Genomic DNA, 20,582 nt, shown 5'->3' on the forward strand with positions numbered 1-20,582 from the left:
TGAAAGCACTCGCGGAGTGGCTAAGCATGTTCGCAGTCGCCGAACATTATGAGACGTTGGATTACAAAATAAATTTTGAAGCGACGGCCATCCTTGAAAGCGAGCCGGACTGGATTAGAAGGTTCTTACTCGAGTCGTGGCACATACAGAGGACAGCCCATAATATCAACCGCTCTCTCGGAACCCTTCCCCCAGTGTATTCACACGGACTGCGCCCACGGCAAAACAAGAGAGAGAGAGAGAGAGAGAGAGGGGGGGGGTCATTAGCCACCCCGCGAGTGCTTTGAAGACGATGCTGCTAGTAGCCTCCGCCGTCACCCCTGAGGAAGGAACCAAGTCGGTTTCGAAACGTCGGGATTCTTCAAAACATTTGGGTGGAGTCTAAATCATCTCCAAGTATTCTCCTAACGAAAATACCGCTGTTTGACGTTTGTATACGAGGTAATAGAATGCCCATTCAGCCGGTCGAAGCTGTTGTAATGCGATGTGCCCTTCGTGAGGGGCAGACGGAGGTGTATCAACACGAGTGGACACGCAACATGTAACTCGTCTCTCTCTCTCTCTCTCTTTTTATATGTGAGAGTAAGTTTTGTTGTTGTTTTAGGCGAGGCAGACTTTTTTTAAAAATCGCTTGGGACATATAGCAACATTGTAGTCCTTCGACGGGCGGTGAATGTTGTTGGAACAAAAACTTAGATGCAGTATTGCGTAAAGAAATAAACTTATTGATTAACCTTAATATTAATAGCTTTACCATACACATTGCAGCTGATTGACTGTAGCCATTGAGTTTGCAAGGCATATACGCTGAACGAGAAGGCAGTGTCGCGCACTGCCCGACAAAACGAGAATGTCCTTGGATTTGGGTGCATGTATTGGGAATGAGTGCTTTAAGGCGAATAAGCGCGATAACGACGGGTTTGTGCGAACGCCTCTTACTTGTGGTCCCCACACACTTCAGTAAACTTACTGCCTTTTTTTAGGAGCGAAGCTCCCTATAGCGAGACCTGGCCGGTTGTCGATCGTCGATCCATCCGGCGTACGCCGTAGTGTTCCCTTATCTTACAATAGAAGGCGCTGTTCGCTAGAGATGCATGGAAAGTGCAGTTGGGTGACGATGTAGTATATAGATGGTGCTGTACGCATTCTGTGCCGTCATCTCCATTTCTCGTCTCGTTTCCGAGAGGGCGCTGTCCCACACACATGTGTGGAGAGGAGGAGGAAACTGCCGAATTCTTGATAATGTTCGGTAAAGCACTTCACCCTATTGTTCAGGATGATGGCGCAGAGTTTTTCAAAGCACTGGGGTTTAGGGACAGGGAGGGCAAAATAGACTTTAAGCGGGTAGCATTAACTTGAAGGAGGTTATCTGATTGGTGGCTAAACTCGAGGCACGAGTGAAAATTAAGCCCTTCACTGCAAAGTACCAGTCGTCAACCTCACTATTTAAAGGGGAAAAAAAGATAAATCTAATTTTGGTACACTAAGTATTGCGGCTTGGTGGCGCTAGCTACCAACCGATCTAAAGGGTACAGTCATATCAATCCATCCATCCATCCAGCGTACACTGCATTATATACGGCGGTTGGGTGAAGGTTCGCTATATGGCGTTCGCGGTGCGGCTGCTCTCCGATTGGCTGCTGCACGGGCTGCGCCGGTTTGCGCCGGGCAGCGAGTTCTCATTCCTCGGATCGTCGCCGTATACGATTGCGCTTGGCGGATCGTGCTGCTTGGAGGACCATGGGACGACGAGGAGCGCCAGGTGCGGAAGGCCGTTGCGGCTCGTGCTCGTCGGCCGAACCCCACTACGGACAGGCGAACGTGCATAGACGTTGTCTTTGCAAACTTTAAAGTGACGCCTGTGCAAGAACTCTTATCGCTCCATTTCACCGACCACGCACAAGGCGGTAATCATGAAGGCGAAAAGGCAACCGGTCGTTCAAGTTTGAATACAATTTTACATGTATTACTGCTGGGCGAAACCACAGAAGATTTTACGCTTTGACTATGATTGAACTTCAAGAGAGTTGACTGTTGGGCGACTTGGTGCTTTGACATCAAAAGCATCGTGAGAGCGCAACTTTATATAAACACGATACCCAAAAAGAAACAGACGCCTGCATTCGTCGTTTTCTTCTTGTGTGTCGTGTTTTGTGGCGCTCTCACGATGGCTTCGATGTCAAACAATGATTGCTTGCTTCGACACAGACTATTCATCATTCACCCCGTGGATATGTGATTTTTTCTATATATATATCTCTCATCTTTCTATCCCTCTCTCGTAATCCGCGGCGTAGGGAAGCCAACTGGAAGCTATTTGGTTTGTCTTCCTGTCATCTGCCTTTCTGTTTCCTTCCTTCCTCGTCGGGAATGAACATTCCGAAACTGGCTTCATCCTTCAAGTATCCTCGAAGTGGGAGATGCGCCTCACAAAATGACTAGCTGGAATTCGTCAACTCGTAATAAGTGAACCAAATAGTGTTACTAAATATGAGACAATAATAATGAGAACTGACACATAATGATGCTGAGGAAAGTATAGGGGATTTTATTAGCATTAATTTTAATGTAAATGTCAAGAAAGAATCGTGGGAGAAAGGATAAGTTGCCGCATTCAAACAAAGAAAAACGAGTTTTGAATGAGATAACATGCCATGGGTAACGCCACTAGGCAACAAAAGAGTGTTCCGCCCTCATAGTGGCGGCGCTGACTGACACTCCCACGTTTAAGTGATGCATATATGCCCCATTAAGAGGACGGTAAAATTACCACCGCCGTAACTCAGTGTTATATCATCGGACGCGTTATTCGAAGGTCACAGGTTCAGTCGCTGCCGACGGCAGGTTATCTCTTCACCCACTTTTCTTTCTTTACATTTGCATAGCAATTACTTCAAATAACATCCCCTATACTTTTTCTTGGTATCGTTGCCTCTTCTCAGTTATATTTAGTCTAACAAAGAAAAAAAAAAGTCCTTGAATATGCACTTGCCCCCCCCCCCCCCAACGGTGGTCTAGTGGCTAATGTACTCGGCTGCTGACCCGCAGGTCGCGGGATCGAATCCCGGCTGTGGCAGCTGCATTTCCGATGTAGGTGGAAATGTTGCAGGCCCGTGCACTCAGATTTGGGTGCACGTTAAAGCACCCCTGGTGGTCGAAATTTCCGGAGCCCTCAACTACGGCGCCTCTCATAATCATATGATGTTTTTGGAACGTTAAGCTCCACAAATATATATATATATATATATATATATATATATATATATATATATATATATATATATATATATATATATATATATATATATATATATATATATATATATATATATATATATATATATATATATATGATGTGCACTTCTTTATCAAAAATTAAACAGTAATTTTTATGGTTGTGCCGATATGCATTCGTATTTTTTATCAGTTTCTTGGAGTCAGCAGCGTAGCCAGGAGCTGGCCCATCGTTCCCATCTCCCCCCCCCCCCCCCCCGGCATGCATATCGCGAAATTTCATTTACCTGCCCTGTCCCCACTTTAAATCAAAAAAGTGTCGCCCCTTCCCGCCCCCCCCCCCCCAAAATATTTTGCCTACACCTCTGCTCGGAGTAATCGAACAGAGTATAGCCTACTGGGCTTAGCCAGGGTTAACATCACCGCCTTTCTTCGTATCCTCCGTCTCTCTCTCTGAAGGCCCATCTTGAAATAAGTACTTTTCCGCTGATTGTGTACTTAACTCAAATATGAAATCACAGCGCACACAATTGAGCCTGTTAGCATCCCAGTTTCAGATCTAAGGCCAATGGGTCATGGACGTATGCAGAAATACTATTTTGGAGGGGGTCAACTCCTTGATTTTTTTGGGGGGGGGGGGGGCTACCCCTTGTAATGGTAATTTTTTGCTATATGCCATTGTAAAAAATGCGGGGGAGGGGGGCTTTGTGTGCCACCCCCTCGCTACGGTATACTGCAAATGGTATTCGAACGAGAGACCAGGAGCACTTCTTTTCTTCTGCTTCATGTCTGAGTGGCCACGAAGACTCAAAGTTCCGGAACTTAGCAGTTTGAGCACGCTGACAGACCTTGGACATCTGACTAAGCAGAAACATAGAAAGGTTCGAAAATTCAAAAGTTTTGCAATATCAAACGTGTGACAGCGCAATCGGAAAGAAACAAAAGGTGACAGGGTTACAGTCCAGTGATCTGCTTATACTGACATGATTGACTTTTTGTCAGCCAGAAGTGAATGCACGGCTGCAAAACACCGTGCTCGACAGGAATGTGAACGCTGAAGCGATTGCATTGCGCAAATATAACGACGCACGTGTGATCCCCTTTAGTTGCGCAAGCTATTTTGCCCACGTGCGAGCTGGTTTGTGTTGCAAGACCTTATGAAATCTCTCAAGCTGTGCGTCATAGATGAATTGCAGGCTCCAGTGATTTGAAGTCGTTTGGGACTGATGACTCAGACTAGCAAAACGGATGGTAGGTGGATCAACGAATAATTCGCGCGCTGTAGCAAATTGTGTATATGCACCACGCGGAATTTTTATATAAAAAAAAGTATCCGAGTCACAGTGCAATCTGATAGTGCTGAAAGGCAGTGATGAGCTTAGTATTACAAAGGTTTTTTTTTTTTTTTCACGACGTCTGCTCTAACTGACGGTCCTGCAAAAAAACCCGCATAAGCCGCATCAATCAAAAAAGAGAGCATCACATCATAAAAAATCACAATGATGTGCCTCAGTGGCCCACTGTGCATGGCTGTCCGATTTTGACAGAAAACAGAGTCTCACGTATGATAGACCCGGTGTCCCTGTTGGATGACGAATTATTTTTTTTCACCATGCATCAACTTAAAATGGTGTTTAGCTCTCACTTATAATGAGGATGTATAGGTTATATCCTTTACTTACGTATCCATCGCAAGATTGACTGCCCATCTCATTGACGCCCGCAAACCAAAGGGTGCATGCACTAGCAATCTATTCATAACATTGCTCTCTTTTTTTTTGTTTCAACATTTAAGAGTACACTCATTGAAGTATATACAGAATAAGCCTTAAATAAGTGAAGCTGGAATCAAAGCCTAAGTGTTCCTTATCCTGACTGCATAGTTGCCGCATCATTTCTATGGAGTTTTGCATCGCCGGCATATCAGTTCCAACGCGCATGCTATAGATGCATGCAGTGCACAAGTTTCTGTTACAGGCTGAGCCTGCCGGTATACTGTTGGCTCCTTTCTCAGGATAAGATACAAGGCCCAGTGCGGCAGACAATTAAAGGTCATCCCTGCAGCGACGGCCCTGAGCCACGACGTGCTCGACCTGTTTGTGTGCTTCCTTTGAACACGCGCCAGGGTTGGTTATCTGTTATTTGCGCTGCCGCTGGCGAAACCCCTTCGACAGAAGTGTTGCCCCTTTGCGTATACGCGGCTGGGTCTGCGAAGTTCCGAGCCTGCGGCTGCTTCGCACTATGTGCGTGCATGCGGGACTTACTTGGCTCCGCGCAACTCATAGACGTGAATGAGACACTTGTTGCTGCCCCACGCACGCCATATATATTTGCAACCGTTTGCGAGACGAGTGTTGAAACAAGTGTGACGCGAATGGATGGCAGCTGTGTCACCACGAAAGTATCACATATAGTCGCGGCAATAGGAAACGTACAATTTTTAACAATAATAATCGTCTCAAGCAACGTTATGATTGCGAGATACACCTTACATTACAGGGCTCTGCAAATTTCAACCACCTGCTGGGCTTCTTCGGCGTTCAGCTAAATCTAAGCATCGCGCCTCCTACGAAGTGTGACCACCGCGGGTCGCAGGTCCGAATCCCGGCTGCGGCGGCTGCATTTCCGATAGAGGCGGAAATTCTGCAGGCCCGTGTGCTCAGATTTGGGTGCACGTTAAAGAACCCCAGGTGGTCGAAATTTCCGGAGCCCTCCACTACGGCGTCTCTCATAATCATATGGTGGTTTTGGGACGTTAAACCTCACAAATCAATCAATCAAGTGTGACCACCATAGCGAAGATTCGATCTCTCCACCTTCGGGTCAGCAGACGGGGAAACCACCGAGGCAGGTAAACGAAGAGTATTTGCAAAATTCGATCCCACTAAAGATGGAAACGTTCTACATAAAATCAAAAACAGTTGTGTTTGCGAACCACATACTTACGCCTTAATAAACGAGATGATCAGCTTTGACCTCCGTGATTGCGTTACATTGCACGTCTATAGGGATGTCGTAACGTCAGAATTTCAGTAAGGCATATATATACACACGATACAGTCACATGATTTTTTTTCTTATATACTCCCTTATCAAAGTTATGATAATATTCACACATGAAAAAGAGGGCGAGGAAGGCCCGGGGAGCGCGGTATAGTAAAATGGTGAATACGCGCGTAACCACTTTCTCATGACAGGAAACTAAATATTTAAAAATATTTTTGTAAAATATCGGTAAAATATTTAAAATATTTTTTATACTTCAAGAGAAACGAAAAAAACAGCGAAGCGAAGGAACATTTGCTAGGTTACTCCCTCTTCAGGCTGCCTTCTCATTAAGAGGTGGACGAATTCATGCGTGGGAGAAATGTTCGCGCATGCTGTACGTCCAACTCGTAACGTGACTGCATGGTGTGTACGTCGCCTCTTATAGTAACAATCGATCGATCAGCTTAGTAACTAAGGATCTACACAGCTATAAAATTATAAATTATAAAATAAGACCCGAAAGTTCTGCCAGTGAAAAGGGTGCAATAACGTGCCCACATCCAAAAAGTTTAGATGAGCAAAACTGAAAGTAGTCGTAGACTTTTTTTTTTCTTTTGACGCAGCTCATCACTTTCATAAGGCGCGCATCTCGCATCGACACATATATACCGAGAGAAATCGTAATACAGGACAACTGACAAAATTAGTACGAACCTATTGAATAAAAATAAAATGTTAACTCCACGAACTTTATTCTTCGACTTCCCACAGCCTTACATTAAAGAAAAAATGCATCTTCAACACCGTTCTCTATATTTTTAAAACTCAAGTACATGCGCCCTTTCTTTTACCAATAGGAAACAAGCGAAATTTGTTCAGCCACTGTGGAAGGCCACACCGTGCATGAGCGGCCGGGCATTTAGGGCACGCAAACTCGAGCGCTCTTCGGCCTTCCGCAAGGTGGCAGCCGTATACAGCGTGCGCATCTGAACAAACACGGATGCTTTCGCTTACCACTTCGGTGTGTCCCTCTCGGCAAGCGTTCTGGAAGCGCACCTGACGTTCTTCCAGCGGCCTGTCCCGGTAGCCCGTGTAACGAATCTGCAGTGGGGAAGTGGCAGAATCGGTGTCACAAAGGCCGCCAGCACTTTTATGTATGTATACGCAAATTCACGTGGTATAGAGCTAACATGCATGCGTCAAAAGTCACACGTTATTAAACGATCCTGTGCCAAGCTGAAACAATCACATGTTCAGGGGGTCGTCTATAAGCCATTTTAAAAATCTCTCCGTCTGAAACGTCAACATTCGTCTTTGACAGCAGAGTATCCATCGAAATGTTATTCCGCTGTATGGGCTTTCTACTTGACCGAAGCGGTTACTTTTTTTTAATTTTCATTTTAACTTTTATTATTCCCACTCTCACTCCCCCTTCCCCCCGCTGAGTAGCAAGTCAGCGATGTATTCACGCCAGTTAAATTCTCTGCCTTTCAATAAAGAGTTTCCTGTGTATCTCTTGTATTCCGTATACAAAGTACGTGTTGGCTCTTTCAAGTCTGACCACTGTGGCCACCTTCCAATAACGGTGGGATGTAAGAATGTTATGGTGCACGTTGCACTGTATGGGTGCTCTTACGTAGAGAAACCCCAGGAAGTCGAGATTATACCGGAGGCTTCTGCACTAATCACACAGTTATGTGAACGACGTAGTTTTCAGCTTGCGATGTGAAAACACAGCGACACGCACAGAGCAAACTATTTAAGTCTGTCGCGTGAGTACGGATATGCAACATTCGTTAGATGTACACTATATACCAGTCGTTTATCTCACGCACTGTCATTGAAAACATCGAACGCAGCATGCCCGCAGATATATAGTAACCATACATTTCGGTACCCCTGCGACGGCGGCAATGTGAAAGAACACTTGAGGTGGTGCGGGGGTGCTCAGCGAACCACTGCCCCTCCATACGTATACATCAATGAAATACGTATGGCTCTGCAAACCAATGACAGCCCCCCCCCCCCCCCCATTTGGTCGATGTGTCTCGAAAAGTCACCGTGAAGCAACTCTATATATGTCAGATTATTTTAGTCATTGCGGAGACCAGTATCAATATAATTCCAGCAATCTGACATCGATTCCCCTTCAAAAATTAGCCATGTATAACATATGGGATAGGCTTTCTTTCAAGACGATATACATATAGCGCAAGAACAGAACGACGTTTTCATCGTTCTATTCTGTACTCGCGTTATAACTATCGTCATGTCATACCAACTAGCCCATACTGCTACACTTCTATACGTTCTGTCGAATGACATTTTAGTCAAAATTTCTACCCCCCCCCCCCCTATCATCCTTGAACCATCGTCACTATCTAGGCCCAAGCGGGTCTAGTAACGATATCTATAGACCCGCTGATATATATATATATATATATATATATATATATATATATATATATATATATATATATATATAGGGAGTTTGAACAACCTACACTCACGTGCATCAATTAACTATGCCAATGAAGGAACGTTATTGTGTTCAGCAATTGAAACGGTCCTTAATATGAAGTTCGTAAATAAGTGTGTGGGTAAGAACTGCTCAAAAAGTTATATAGGCAAACGACAACGGCTGTATTTCACTCAATTCTCAAGCCAAGATCCAGCGACCACCACTTCTGGAGGGGAATGGTTTTCATTAACACAGTGACTTTTTCAGAATGCTTTGACTATACGCGATACTGTGGTGTACCATTTGCCTAATTATTTCTAGGAAACATAAAGTGCAGACCCGCAGTCAAACGGAGTGCCCTAGCCCCACCCCCTCCCGAAATACAGATGTAAGGAGGTGTTTTACTGAAAACAAAAAAAAAGAGTGGTTTTCAAGGCCTTAAACAAGTGCCCCACTCTCCCCGAAAAGCTACGAGCCCCACTACATTGTGTATCTAGTAATACAAGGCGTTGTCTAAACAGCCGTGTTTGGCGTTAAGCTCTTACATCTTGAATTTGTGCAATAGAAATAGCCCCATTATGACTATAGCTTCCATATCAAATAAACGTAGTATTCAGGATTTAATTTCATGAAAAACGTGAAGCTTTTTCATGCGAAATCATTTCCTCTGTGAAACAAGAGGCATCGAGCAAATGGTACATATCGGAATGAAAAGCGTACGTGATCTCACCCACAAACGAAAAAACAATGTCCACATGGCGAATAAAAAAGTATCCTCTGTTATCCGCAGTGGCCTTACTTTTAAGGGAAATATATACACTGGGAAAACGACGTTCTAGATTTCAGTAGATTCCACCGGAGTACGTTTTCTCAATCCCAAATATAAGAACCCGCGGCGCAATACTTGTTACACGTGTGTGCGAAGCAGCGTACACTGTTCGCCAAATATGAAACGATGTGCAATAAATATGCGCAAGTCTTTACAGTGTATACGAAAGAGGAGGCAAGGAAAGGACTGAAGGAACAGCAATCATCGCCTCACATGTGCGAGGGGCGGTGATCAGTGCAGCTCCTTCTATCATCATAACGAATGATAGTACACTATAGATATTAACTGCAGCATGGTTGTCGGTGCGTGCAACAAGTTTCTCACGGTGTACACTGCACACAAGTACGAAAGATGAGCGCATCACGGAAGCGCCAAAAGGCCTCTAGTTTGTTACCAGCAGTTCGCCCCTACACGTGACCATCAGCTGAGTAAAGTGACCGACAGTAAGGGGCTACACCGGTGTTTTCCAAGCGACACGAGAGAACCACACTGCGAAACGACGTACCTCGCACTCCCTGCTGAGGCGCCGGAAGAGCTCGTCCGACTCGAATTTCGCCTTCTGGTCGGGCACCACCCGCGGCATCTTGAAGACGAACCGCGGGAGCTGGTCGAAGATGCTGGGCGTCTCGAAGGGCAGCATGTTTGGCTGCAAAAGGCAACGGCCTCCAGCCACGATCGCCACTGCGCTGCACGGGGTCCGGCCGCCCGCTCCAACGGTGCACAGAGAAGAGTGAAGCGACGTCGTCGGGACGGGACAGTGCAGCGTGCACGCGGCTGCGACAGCGAGTCGAGTGGCGTGCTCGCGGCGAGGGGCGCTCCGCTGTCGCCTTGGGGGCGTGGCCTGGGCGCCTTGCCCCCACACTGGCGTGGCCGCCAATGGGGCTCCGGCGCGGCCGCCATTGGCTCGCCGCTGCGGTGCCACCGCGGCCGCCGCGGGGCTACCTCGGGGGCTACCCGCCGAAGCCGTGTTCTTTTCCGCGGCGCTTTTCTTGTTGCTTGTTCGCTCTTCCCGCCGCGGCATCGCCGCTTTTCTTTCCGCATGTGCGCTCCCCCCCCCCCCTCCCTCCCCGTCTCTATTCCGCGTTCTCTGTTTGCATTCTTTCTCACTTTTATTTCCCTTCTTCGCTTTTTCTCCCATTTCGCAGGCTTGCGCTCACGGCTTCAAATGGATCCCATCTGGGCTGCGCTGGGAAAAATCACTCTTGTACTATACGAACAAACGCTACGCCCCGCTCGCTTCGCCCCGTAGCTCAACGGTTACGCACGTTTAGGGAAGCTTAGTAGCTCTTGTCGTTTCCTTATGATTAGTTTCTTTACGTTAGCTTATTCACTGAAGCACGAATGGTTGTGACGAATTGGCGTTAATAAAATTATGTTGTAAGGTTCTTTGGAGGGAGCCTACCTGTCAGAGACATTAATAACATATATTTTTCCTTTTGGGAGGTATAGGTGATCACGCTGCTAGTGAGGCGTTCCTCATAACGAGGGAAATACTTTAAACCCTATGCGGCTACATAATGAAAATAACAGCATTTATTTTTTTATTACTGCCTTGCGTACTCATTTTTTTCTTCTGAAATCTCTGGATATAAAATTTTTCCTTCAGTGTCATGTTTCGTAAAGTTGGCTTCTGAGTCGAACAGATATGCTCAACAGGTAAACAGTACAAAAAATGCGCACGAAGATAGATTATCATTATCGAAAACGCGATTAAACTTATCTGTAATGCGTGGCGAAATCACGATAGTGCTTCAGTTCTCAATGAATCGTTGTAATTGAACAGCTTGGGTGGCTTAGATGCATAATAAGGCGTTGCTGACTATTTTTTTTGTTCATCTGTTCTGATCATTGCACGGGAGTAATGTCAAAAAGCACAAGCTCAGGGAGTTCAGGGTCGATGAAGCAACAAGGACACGCCATTTTCCACTGCTTTAGTTTTTAACCGGGCAACGACTCTACAAGCTATGTAAATGTTAGAAAGAGAGCTCACCAATGGCCAACGTGTTTAAAATTGCGAACTGATATAGGCCCGTGTGTTGTGCGATTTCATTGCACGTCAACGAACACCAGATGGACAAATTTCCGGAGCCCTCCCCCACGGTGTCCTTCATAATCATAGCGTTGTTTTGGGACGTCAAAATTCTAGATATTATTTTAACGCGCTCAAAAAGAATTCGCCTTTAGAGGAAAGTGGGTAAGAGGGTGAAAATAACTGAAACTGTCTGCCTCAGAGTGCGACACCTTAGCCGTATATAGCTCACGAGGCAATGAGATAAGGAGGGATTAAAAGGGGTACAGAAAGAAGTAAAGATTAAGAGGAAAGTAAAAGATTGAGAGGTGGTTAGAGAAGTCCGTTGACGGGGCCCCGATTGGTGTGAGTGGCTGTCGGAGAGTATACATCGCGGACGGAAATCCACCGAGCATCCCCTCTCGAGGGAGTGCCCTTCGGCTTTTTTTCCTGTATTAAGGCGAAGTTTCTGATCCATCATCAAAACGCGAAAAGGGACCGGTATCGCCGTCAACGCGAGTGATGCAAAAAATATTTGTCATGTGATAAGATCACCCTATGACGTCACATAACGAAGTCATCAAATGACATCGTCGCTTGGTCAAAAGTGAGCCGATCCCGGAAGACCACCTCCGATGCATCTTTCATGGGGGTGGGGCGAGAGAGGGGTATAAACACTGTATAAAAAGAATGGAAATCTTTAGGCAAGTTGGTGGTTTATTAGAGTGACTAATAGTGCAAGAAAGGACGATAGGGAAGCACACAGCGCTCGTCTGCGTTTCTTCCTAGTCCCTTATCGTTTCCTGCGCTGTATGAAGTCTATAACAAAAAGCACCGGCTTTCATTTTCGGGTCGTAGGAAAAAACGCAAGGGGACATGCGAATTATTAGTTGCACCATTGTAGTTATTGAAGGGGCCATGACATGCAATTTTTGGTCATAATCGGTGTTACGTAGGTTTATTGATTGATATGTGGGGTTTGCCGTCCCAAAACCACCACATGATTATGAGAGACGCCGTAGTGGAGGGCTCCGGAAATTTCGACCACCTGGGGTTCTTTAACGTGCAACCAAATCTGAGCACACGGGCCTACAACATTTCCGCTTCCATCGGGAATGCAGCCGCCGCAGCCGGGATTCGAACCCGTGACCTGCGGGTCAGCGGCTGAGTTCCTTATATCCGCGGCGGGGCTGTGTTACGTATAGGTTAATACTTGTGAGTTCAACAAGGATTAGGCGAAATTTTATCGGAATGATTTATAATTGAATATTTTTTTGTAAATACATGAATGTGCTGAGAGTCGGGGCAACAATGACCAGTTCACGAGCCATGACGTAACGATTTGAGGTGCTGTCTGTGCAAGCGTCTGCATTCCAGCGAACCACTTTGTCCTCGGATCAGCTGCTCGTGCAACCGCATGTCGTTTCAGCTTGTTCAGCTTCCTATGTAGATGAGAATCAAAATATTTTGCAGCAACTGAAACACTGCCACAGGGCACAGCAGTAAATAGTGACCGCGTCTGGTAATTAAGGTGGCTGATTTGGTAGCAGACCATGATTCCCCTCCATCCAGCACATGACGTCACACAAGCCACAGCCAAATGACTGTCGTGGGCAGGGTTTGTAGCCGGTGAACTCTAGGGCTTATTTTATTTGAACTATTTTTTGAGGCCCATTTTTTTTTTTGTACACGCTTATGCCTAATAAACTCTCTCCTTCTATTTGTCGCCGAATACCCCAAATTGTTGGTTGGTGGATGCCACCCCCCTCCCCTATAAAAAAACGGAGGGGGAGGTGCATGGTTAAATACATTCAGTGCTTTGTTTGACCTGGAAGTTACCATTTTTTGGCATGGTGTATGACATGCGAAGGAAGTGTCGTAAACCCACTGAGCCTCTGTATAAACACGTAATGAATTACATTCGATCAATTGATTTCAAACGGCGACATTGTTTTGGATATTCAGTAACTGTTTCTTTTTTTTAATTCATCGTGATTGCTACAGTAGATTAAAAAAATAGTGTCGCCTATACCTTCCTTTGCTTACTTCTCTGCTGCATTTATCTCGTTTTTTATCAGTACCAATTGAAAGTATAGGAGTTTACGTGAAACCAATCAGGCTTTTTCGCCATTACTTGAAAGGGTACATTAAACAGTGTAGGGCGTTCTAGGTGTGAGTGCATCACAATGAGCACTATACCTTTCAATCAGGCTCTTTTATTATTATTATTATTATTATTATTATTATTATTATTATTATTATTATTATTATTATTTTATTAACTAAACTTCCCTTATTCGCTCAACAAAAGAGGTTTCACTTCACTTGATTTCGCTTCTTCATTTTTCTCCCCCCCCCCTCCCCCAACCTGCCATTTGTTTCGTTCCGAATTCATCTAACTGCAGGCCGCTCCGATTCCTTCATTCACGCAAGCATGGTTTGCATTCCTCCTGCGATAATACTTGAATATATTTCAATGGTAGTCAATTCCGTAGTGTCACTGAGACCAATGTACCATATGCTCTTCAAGTGTGTTTGTTGCCTTAAATGCCATCTTTCATGATAACGCCTAATGACCCGTTGTAGGCCGCGTTAAATGAGTATACACAATTTTGAGGACAGAAAGGGGGCATTGTTAGTTCCCTCAGTGTGCAATATTAACGCTCTGCACACGCCGGAGCCAAGCAACATGTATATTAAATATTCTGCTTAGATTTTAGCGTTTTCGTCAGCTATATGCAAGTCATCCCCTCCGAAATTAACATTATCAGATGAGCCAGCAACTTTCATTGGTTATGCCAAGTCTATATACTACCTGCAAAATCGCAGAAATCGCTATCGTATAGTCGCTGGAAGACAATTAATTCATCGTGTTTTCTTGCACCATGCGCGATTTACAAAGCGGCTGCCAGAATAGATGTTTGCTGACCGTATAATGTCAGACTGCCTTTACACGTCACTGCGAAACAGGCCTCTCGATATCGAAACCAAAAGTGATTTTTCTTTATGGCAGTGGTAATAAAATTATATCGAATGCACTCCCAGACCCCACGAATCTCTTTTTAGGGTTCTCGACACCATGGTGTCGAATTATCTCTCTACCCATTTTCCATTATCTCTCTAACCAAAACACTGCAGTGTTATGGTTAGAGAGATAATGGAAAAATATTTAAATTTTGTTTCAGTACACCTTTCAGACTGGGTCTTTTTTTCACCAGGGCACAGATATCGAGTTCTGGTAACGTTGTATTTTGTTGCTCATTGACGTTTGTGTTCATTTTATCATTATATTTTGATATGCCTACTATGCTCTGTTCTTGTTTCTTGCAGCTTTGTGTTCATCTTAATGTCAACGCGGTGATTTGTCGGTCTTCCAGTTACACCGGTAGTGCATCCCAGGCCGGTTGTGCATGAACGATTGCGGTGTGGTTCACTGCCGCCTACAGACGGCATTTACAATCACCTCGAATGCTGGTACACATGCTAATGCGCCGGTTTATGTCTCTTAAATTATCCACCGCTCAGCTAGCCCATTTAGGGGAGGGTGACAGGGTGCGGTGAACCGTAACTTGATGTTAAACCTTTTCAGCTCATTCATATAGCCAGCGATTTCGGAAAGCAGAACCGTTGCTAGGCGACAATCGCCGAACATATATCTGTTCAAAAAATAAATTGTATACGCTGTTAGTATCTTCGTTGCCTGGACTTGCATGCAGTCAGCCTGGTGCATTCGTCAATGCACAAAAGGAAAGCTTGGATCCTCTTTAGCTTCTTCGGGCTTTTTTAGTATTTTTGCGAAGTTCAGAATAACTATAGATATACTTCAAATGGCCTGTTGTACTGGTATAGCTGGTATATCCATGTTCTCAGTGTATACTATGGGTCGTTTAAATTTCACTTTGTTGATCTGGCATTTGTTGCCGGACAATACATATATGGGTGTTAATCTCTTGCTTCACGTAAAGTCATGTAAACATATTTGTCAACTTCATATAGGTTTCCCCAAATCCATCCTTTCCGCCTGATTTGTGGATATCATGATACAGTTCCAATATTTTTGGAACTTTGAATATAGGCGCGGTCACTATCTTCAGTATGCTGCAAAACCCCGGTTCCACATCCTCACACATAGACTCTTCGTAAGTGACTGTGTTCACAGTCGCTAATCGTGACATTGCATCAGCGTCCTTCCCTAAAGCTACGGGGCGATGAGTTACCTCGAAAATGACCTGCTGAAATTCACCCACCCAACAGGATATTTTTCCTCTTAATTCGGCCATTTTACATACACGTAGGTGCTTCGTGTTATGCATAACGCTAGTATGACCGGAAGTACCCGACGGCTTTTAAGACGAGGATAACTTATTTTTCGCTTAGGTTCTGTTTGGTGGCGCAGGAGTTATCTGCCGGACGTGGGTGCCAGTGTTGCCAGACTGCCACCGAATCTGGCGGCTATATTTTCTCGGACAGTTCCAGCTTTGCTAAAACTGTTGCTTGGGCCAATTGGCTCATGAGCGCTGTGTGTGCCTGTCTTTCTAAATGTCCCTTTTTTTTTTTTTTTGCGCTGATAAATCAGTCTAAAGGTTCAGCTTTCCTGTAATGTTTTCCCATCGACTCTCGCTGTTTTTCAAGTGAACGTGGTGTGCAGGACACCATAACCTATACATGCATGCCGCTTCGGGGTTCTCCGTATTTTGCCAGAATCCGTGATGAGCCCGAGTCGCCTGGTTCACCGGGGAGCTGGAACGGAACTCATAGCTACAGAGGTATTATATATACTTGAGCGACAACCATGTATCGCAACGCTGCCGCCACTGTGTGCGGACTTTCGCGACGTCGTTCAGTTCCATCGGCAAATTTGTTGCTGTGCGTGAGTTTCATACTTTTGAGACACTGTTTGAGTCCGAACGCGTTAATTCTCTACTTCCGAGGCACGCTCGAGTCCGATCTGCTGATTTTTGAACGGAACGCACAGCGAAACAAGGGGTCTCAGTATTCTGCAACACACATGAGCCGCTAAGTAGAACGACCGATGTCAAGAGACCCCGCATGCACAACGGATTACACAAGAGCTATACGGAAAAGCCAGAACTGCTGGGGTAAAACCCCCAGTTCTGGCTATACCGACTTATGCGACACCAAAAAGAACCCCTTTACTGTAGTATAGTGCGATTTACTTCAAAACTACTGGATCTATTGGATCAGAAGAAGTGATATGAACCTATTCTCGTTGTTGGGCGTCGTCACATTCTTCTGTCCAGCGAAAGGGACCAACCGAGTCAATCTTGTAAGGAACCTCTCTCTCTGGCTCACGTCACACACACACACACACACACACACACACACACACACACACACACACACACACACACGCACACACACACACACACACACGCACGCACACCGACCTTTCTCGGATCCATTTTGCGCATTAGCATTGCGTTTTTGTAGGGATTCAGGTGCTCCGCTGTGTGTCTTGTCCTTTATTCTTGAAGTCTATGTGCAACAAGCTTGGAGAACTCAAACAAACAGTCTCGTTCTGTTTCATAAGGTCAGACTAAGAAAACTCTTTTATTAGTTTTTTTTCGAATATGTGCCAAATGTGTTCCATTCACTCCCACTGGGTAGTGTGCAACTACCTTTGTTGATTTGCTCCTTGCGTATACTTTGACGACTGTGCATGCACTTGACTCTGTTTTCTGATGTTTTTGTCCCATGAACATCTCGATGCGGCTTTGCTGTCCTCTCCGTCCAATGGCGGGCTGTATGTTGGAGTGAATTCAGTACAGACTCCGGAGTTTTTGGCGTATCTGGAAGTTGTCTTGCAAGACCCGAGGTGAGCTGTGAGAGTTGTGATAACAGAAGTCCATGGAAGGTCCAGCTCTGCCAGGTGGCAATAGAAAATGACTTGATTCTATCGCTCAAACAAGTTCGTGCTATAGATGACGCGATGAAGCTCTCTCCACGGGCTCCGTGCATCACATTAATGTCCTATGATATGCAACTAGTGCCATTTTTCTGCGATGCCAGTAAAAAACGCGAGCATATGTTTTTCTCGTTCTTGTGTCATGCAGTCGTATTGTCAATAGACGTACTCAAAAAACGAATCTAAGCCTCCGGGTTTCACAAGAGACCATCGAATGGTTCAGATTGCCAAACCTCAGCAGTGCAGCTGTGCTCAAGGCTTTTAGACTATGAAAAAGTCTGAATAATTTAATTTATCGAAAAACGTGTTCCTACTGAGTTTCAATGACCTGAAGAACAATGAAGGTATCTGCACGATATAAGTTGGCTTCGATGCAGCTGATTTCATTAGTTTCGATGTAACAAGGTAATTGCAAAGAAATTCTCGAATGTTTATTCTCACGGAATCTTTTGCGAAGAGTTCGTCAAAAGACATATACGTTTTCTGGAGAATTGTGAACATCAGCTCATCTACGTCCATGCATGGGAAGATCCACTGGCGGACCTCCCAGGAGCGCATACCTCCTGGAGACCGTAGGCTGTCGCGGAAGACTAAACCAAGAAGTTTACCCGCATCATAAATCATGCAAAGTATATTACACCAAAATATGTAACAAAACTTGAGTCATTCACTTAACCCAAGAACCTCGATCTTAGTCTATCTCACTTCATTCTCAACACCCCTGCCCCTTGTTTGCTTCACCATCGTCACCTTTACAATTATTATTATTATTATTATTATTATTATTATTATTATTTATTATTATTATTATTATTATTATTATTATTATTATTCACATGCCTAAAGAATACATATTTTCCAAAAAGAGAGAGATGAAGTTTCCGGCCGTGGTGGTGCAATTCCGATGGAGTCGAAACGCTATAGAGGTCCTTGTGCTGACATTCAGGTACACGCTAAGGAACCCCAGGTTGAAGTATTTGGAGACCTCCACTACCGCGTATACCTCAGAATGATATCGTTGTTTTGGTATTCGAAATCCGGAACTTTAGCACTGAATGTAGTGCTCTTTTGTTGCGCTGTGAACAGCTGTGATCGCGTACATGTGCTGCTTTTTCTTCGCTCACCTTTTTTTTTCTCCTTTATTTCCATCTCTTTTTTTTTAACAAGATGCCCTTCCGTATACATGCTGGGTATTTTTTGCACTGTTTTTAAAAGTGAAGGCCACTGTAAATAAAATATATCATTCCCTGATGAAGCGAGAACGGCTTTCTTTGATAGATATACGGCTTCTGCATGAAAATCCCCTGAAAAGCTTTCAAAAGAACAGCCCTCGCTTGTCGTTGGCGTATATCTACGACCGTCGAATAGACCAAAGGTAAGAAGTCTACAGTTGGAAAGGCAGGTTCAGCTAGTAGCTCTTTTGAGTTTCTAATCGAGACGTTTTCAAGCCAGAAGTGCGTTTATTCACATCGGTGTTTACATTCTGAGCGATGGGATGTCTTGTCGACAAACAAGGGGACGTCCGCAGCTGGAACGCGTGTCTCCCATAAAGCGGGGGCAACAGGCTCGTTTAAGCGATAAGCAAAGAAAGGATCTGCAGAGGGAGTCGAAAAAGTGCTTGTTGAGGGGGGGGGTGTTGGAATGAAGGGTAAAAAGCGGCGGTCCAGCTACACGCTCGATGCACGCGCGCCTTTGTCGCGTCGGAGTTGAAAGCCCCCGGTGATGGCGGCACGCGAACGGGTACGCGTCTTCGCCGAGGGTGACCTGTGGTCTGCCCAAGGCCACCGCCAGACCACATCCTCTGCCCCGGGGCTGCTCTGTGCCGTCGTTCGCGTGGCCGTTACAAGGGCCGCTCTCTACCACTCTCGCCTGTCCGCACCATACCTCCCCTTTTGCCGCCAGTCTTTTGTTCGTCATCTCTCGCCTCACCACATTTTTTTTTCGTGAAATATCTAAACAAAATTTCCAGCAGTAGCGAGTTCTGCCCTATAGCATCCAGATGACATTCTGCATTTTTTTTGTGTTCGAAAAAAAAAAAAGAAACTTCAGAAGGGATGACAAGTGGCACTAACAGGCATTTTTCATCTTGCTGTGTGCTATCCCAATCCTGATGACATGCTGTACGCAGACGGTCTGCGGTTTGAAACCCGCTGTCTGCTCAGCTGCTCACTTTTGCGCCAGCTTCGCTTATCGCCCATGGTGTGCACGTGCATGGCCGCAGAAAAGCCAAGCCGTCTCTGGCAAAATTAGGAAAGTTCTCAAGAAAAATAAAAGAGAAAGGAAAAGAGAGCCCTCGGCGTTGATCACCCCGATCGTGTTTTCGACGCATGTATAGAGATCACGTGTCAAGCTTTATCGCTGGTTGCATTTGCGGAAATTCATGCACTGTCACCTGAGTGGTTTCAGTGGCCTCAGTGTAAAATATGGTGTGAGTCAGACGATTCGCAGTTTGAATCTAATCTTTCTGGTCTCTATTCACTCCTCTTTCAGGTCACCTAATCAAAAGCAAAGTGGTCTGAACTTGAACTTGGCCTACCTGTATATTCTTGGACCTCTTTTTATCCCTCCTCAATGTCTCGGTGCATTTACCTCACAGGGTTTCGTCTCGTATTGTATTCGGTGCTGCGTGCTGTTCAACCGATATGACATGAGCTGTAGAACAATGTATTTACGGGCGTTTAACCACAAATTAGTGGCTGTCTGAAGGGCGGAATTCCAAACGCCGATAATAAAAATGACAAATTATAGGGATGCCAAAATTTAAAACACTGAAAACTTAAAAAAGACGACTGCAGCAAATCAAAAGATTAAAATGCTTTAAAATCTAAACATCAAAATACGAGCTTTTTTTTTTGTTTTAAACATGCCTGCATCACTATAGGTATAGTGGGAGATGAAGAGTCATGCCAAGAAAATGTTCCTCCGGCCTTGTACAATAGGAACATGCTTTCGCCTTATTTTCCTTCGCCATGTTTTCTTCACGCATGGTTCAAGTCTCCAGAAAAAAAGAACGAAATGTATATTTGTATATCTCATCACACAGAAGAGTGATTCCTTGGTTACTGCATTTCAGACAGATACGTTGTATGTGATTACTCGTAGAAAACATGACACCTCGACATTGTTTCCGTTTGCC

At 45.0% G+C, this 20,582-nt stretch overlaps 1 protein-coding gene across 1 annotated transcript in view; it reads right to left on the minus strand.

Moving 5' to 3' along the window:
• LOC119176540 (protein big brother) overlaps window positions 1–10,285 on the minus strand; it is a 59,148-nt gene extending 48,863 nt beyond the window's left edge. The window contains exons 1-2 of the mRNA XM_037427883.2: window positions 10,018–10,285; window positions 7,237–7,323 (exon numbers count right to left, since the gene is read on the minus strand). Coding sequence (XP_037283780.1) covers window positions 7,237–7,323; window positions 10,018–10,152 — 222 coding nt within the window. The 5' untranslated portion in view covers window positions 10,153–10,285. The remainder of the gene's footprint in view (window positions 1–7,236; window positions 7,324–10,017) is intronic.
• Window positions 10,286–20,582: the final 10,297 nt, after the last annotated feature.

Source organism: Rhipicephalus microplus, chromosome X (assembly GCF_043290135.1).
Source record: "Rhipicephalus microplus isolate Deutch F79 chromosome X, USDA_Rmic, whole genome shotgun sequence".
In the NCBI taxonomy this organism is placed as follows: Eukaryota; Metazoa; Arthropoda; class Arachnida; order Ixodida; family Ixodidae; genus Rhipicephalus; species Rhipicephalus microplus.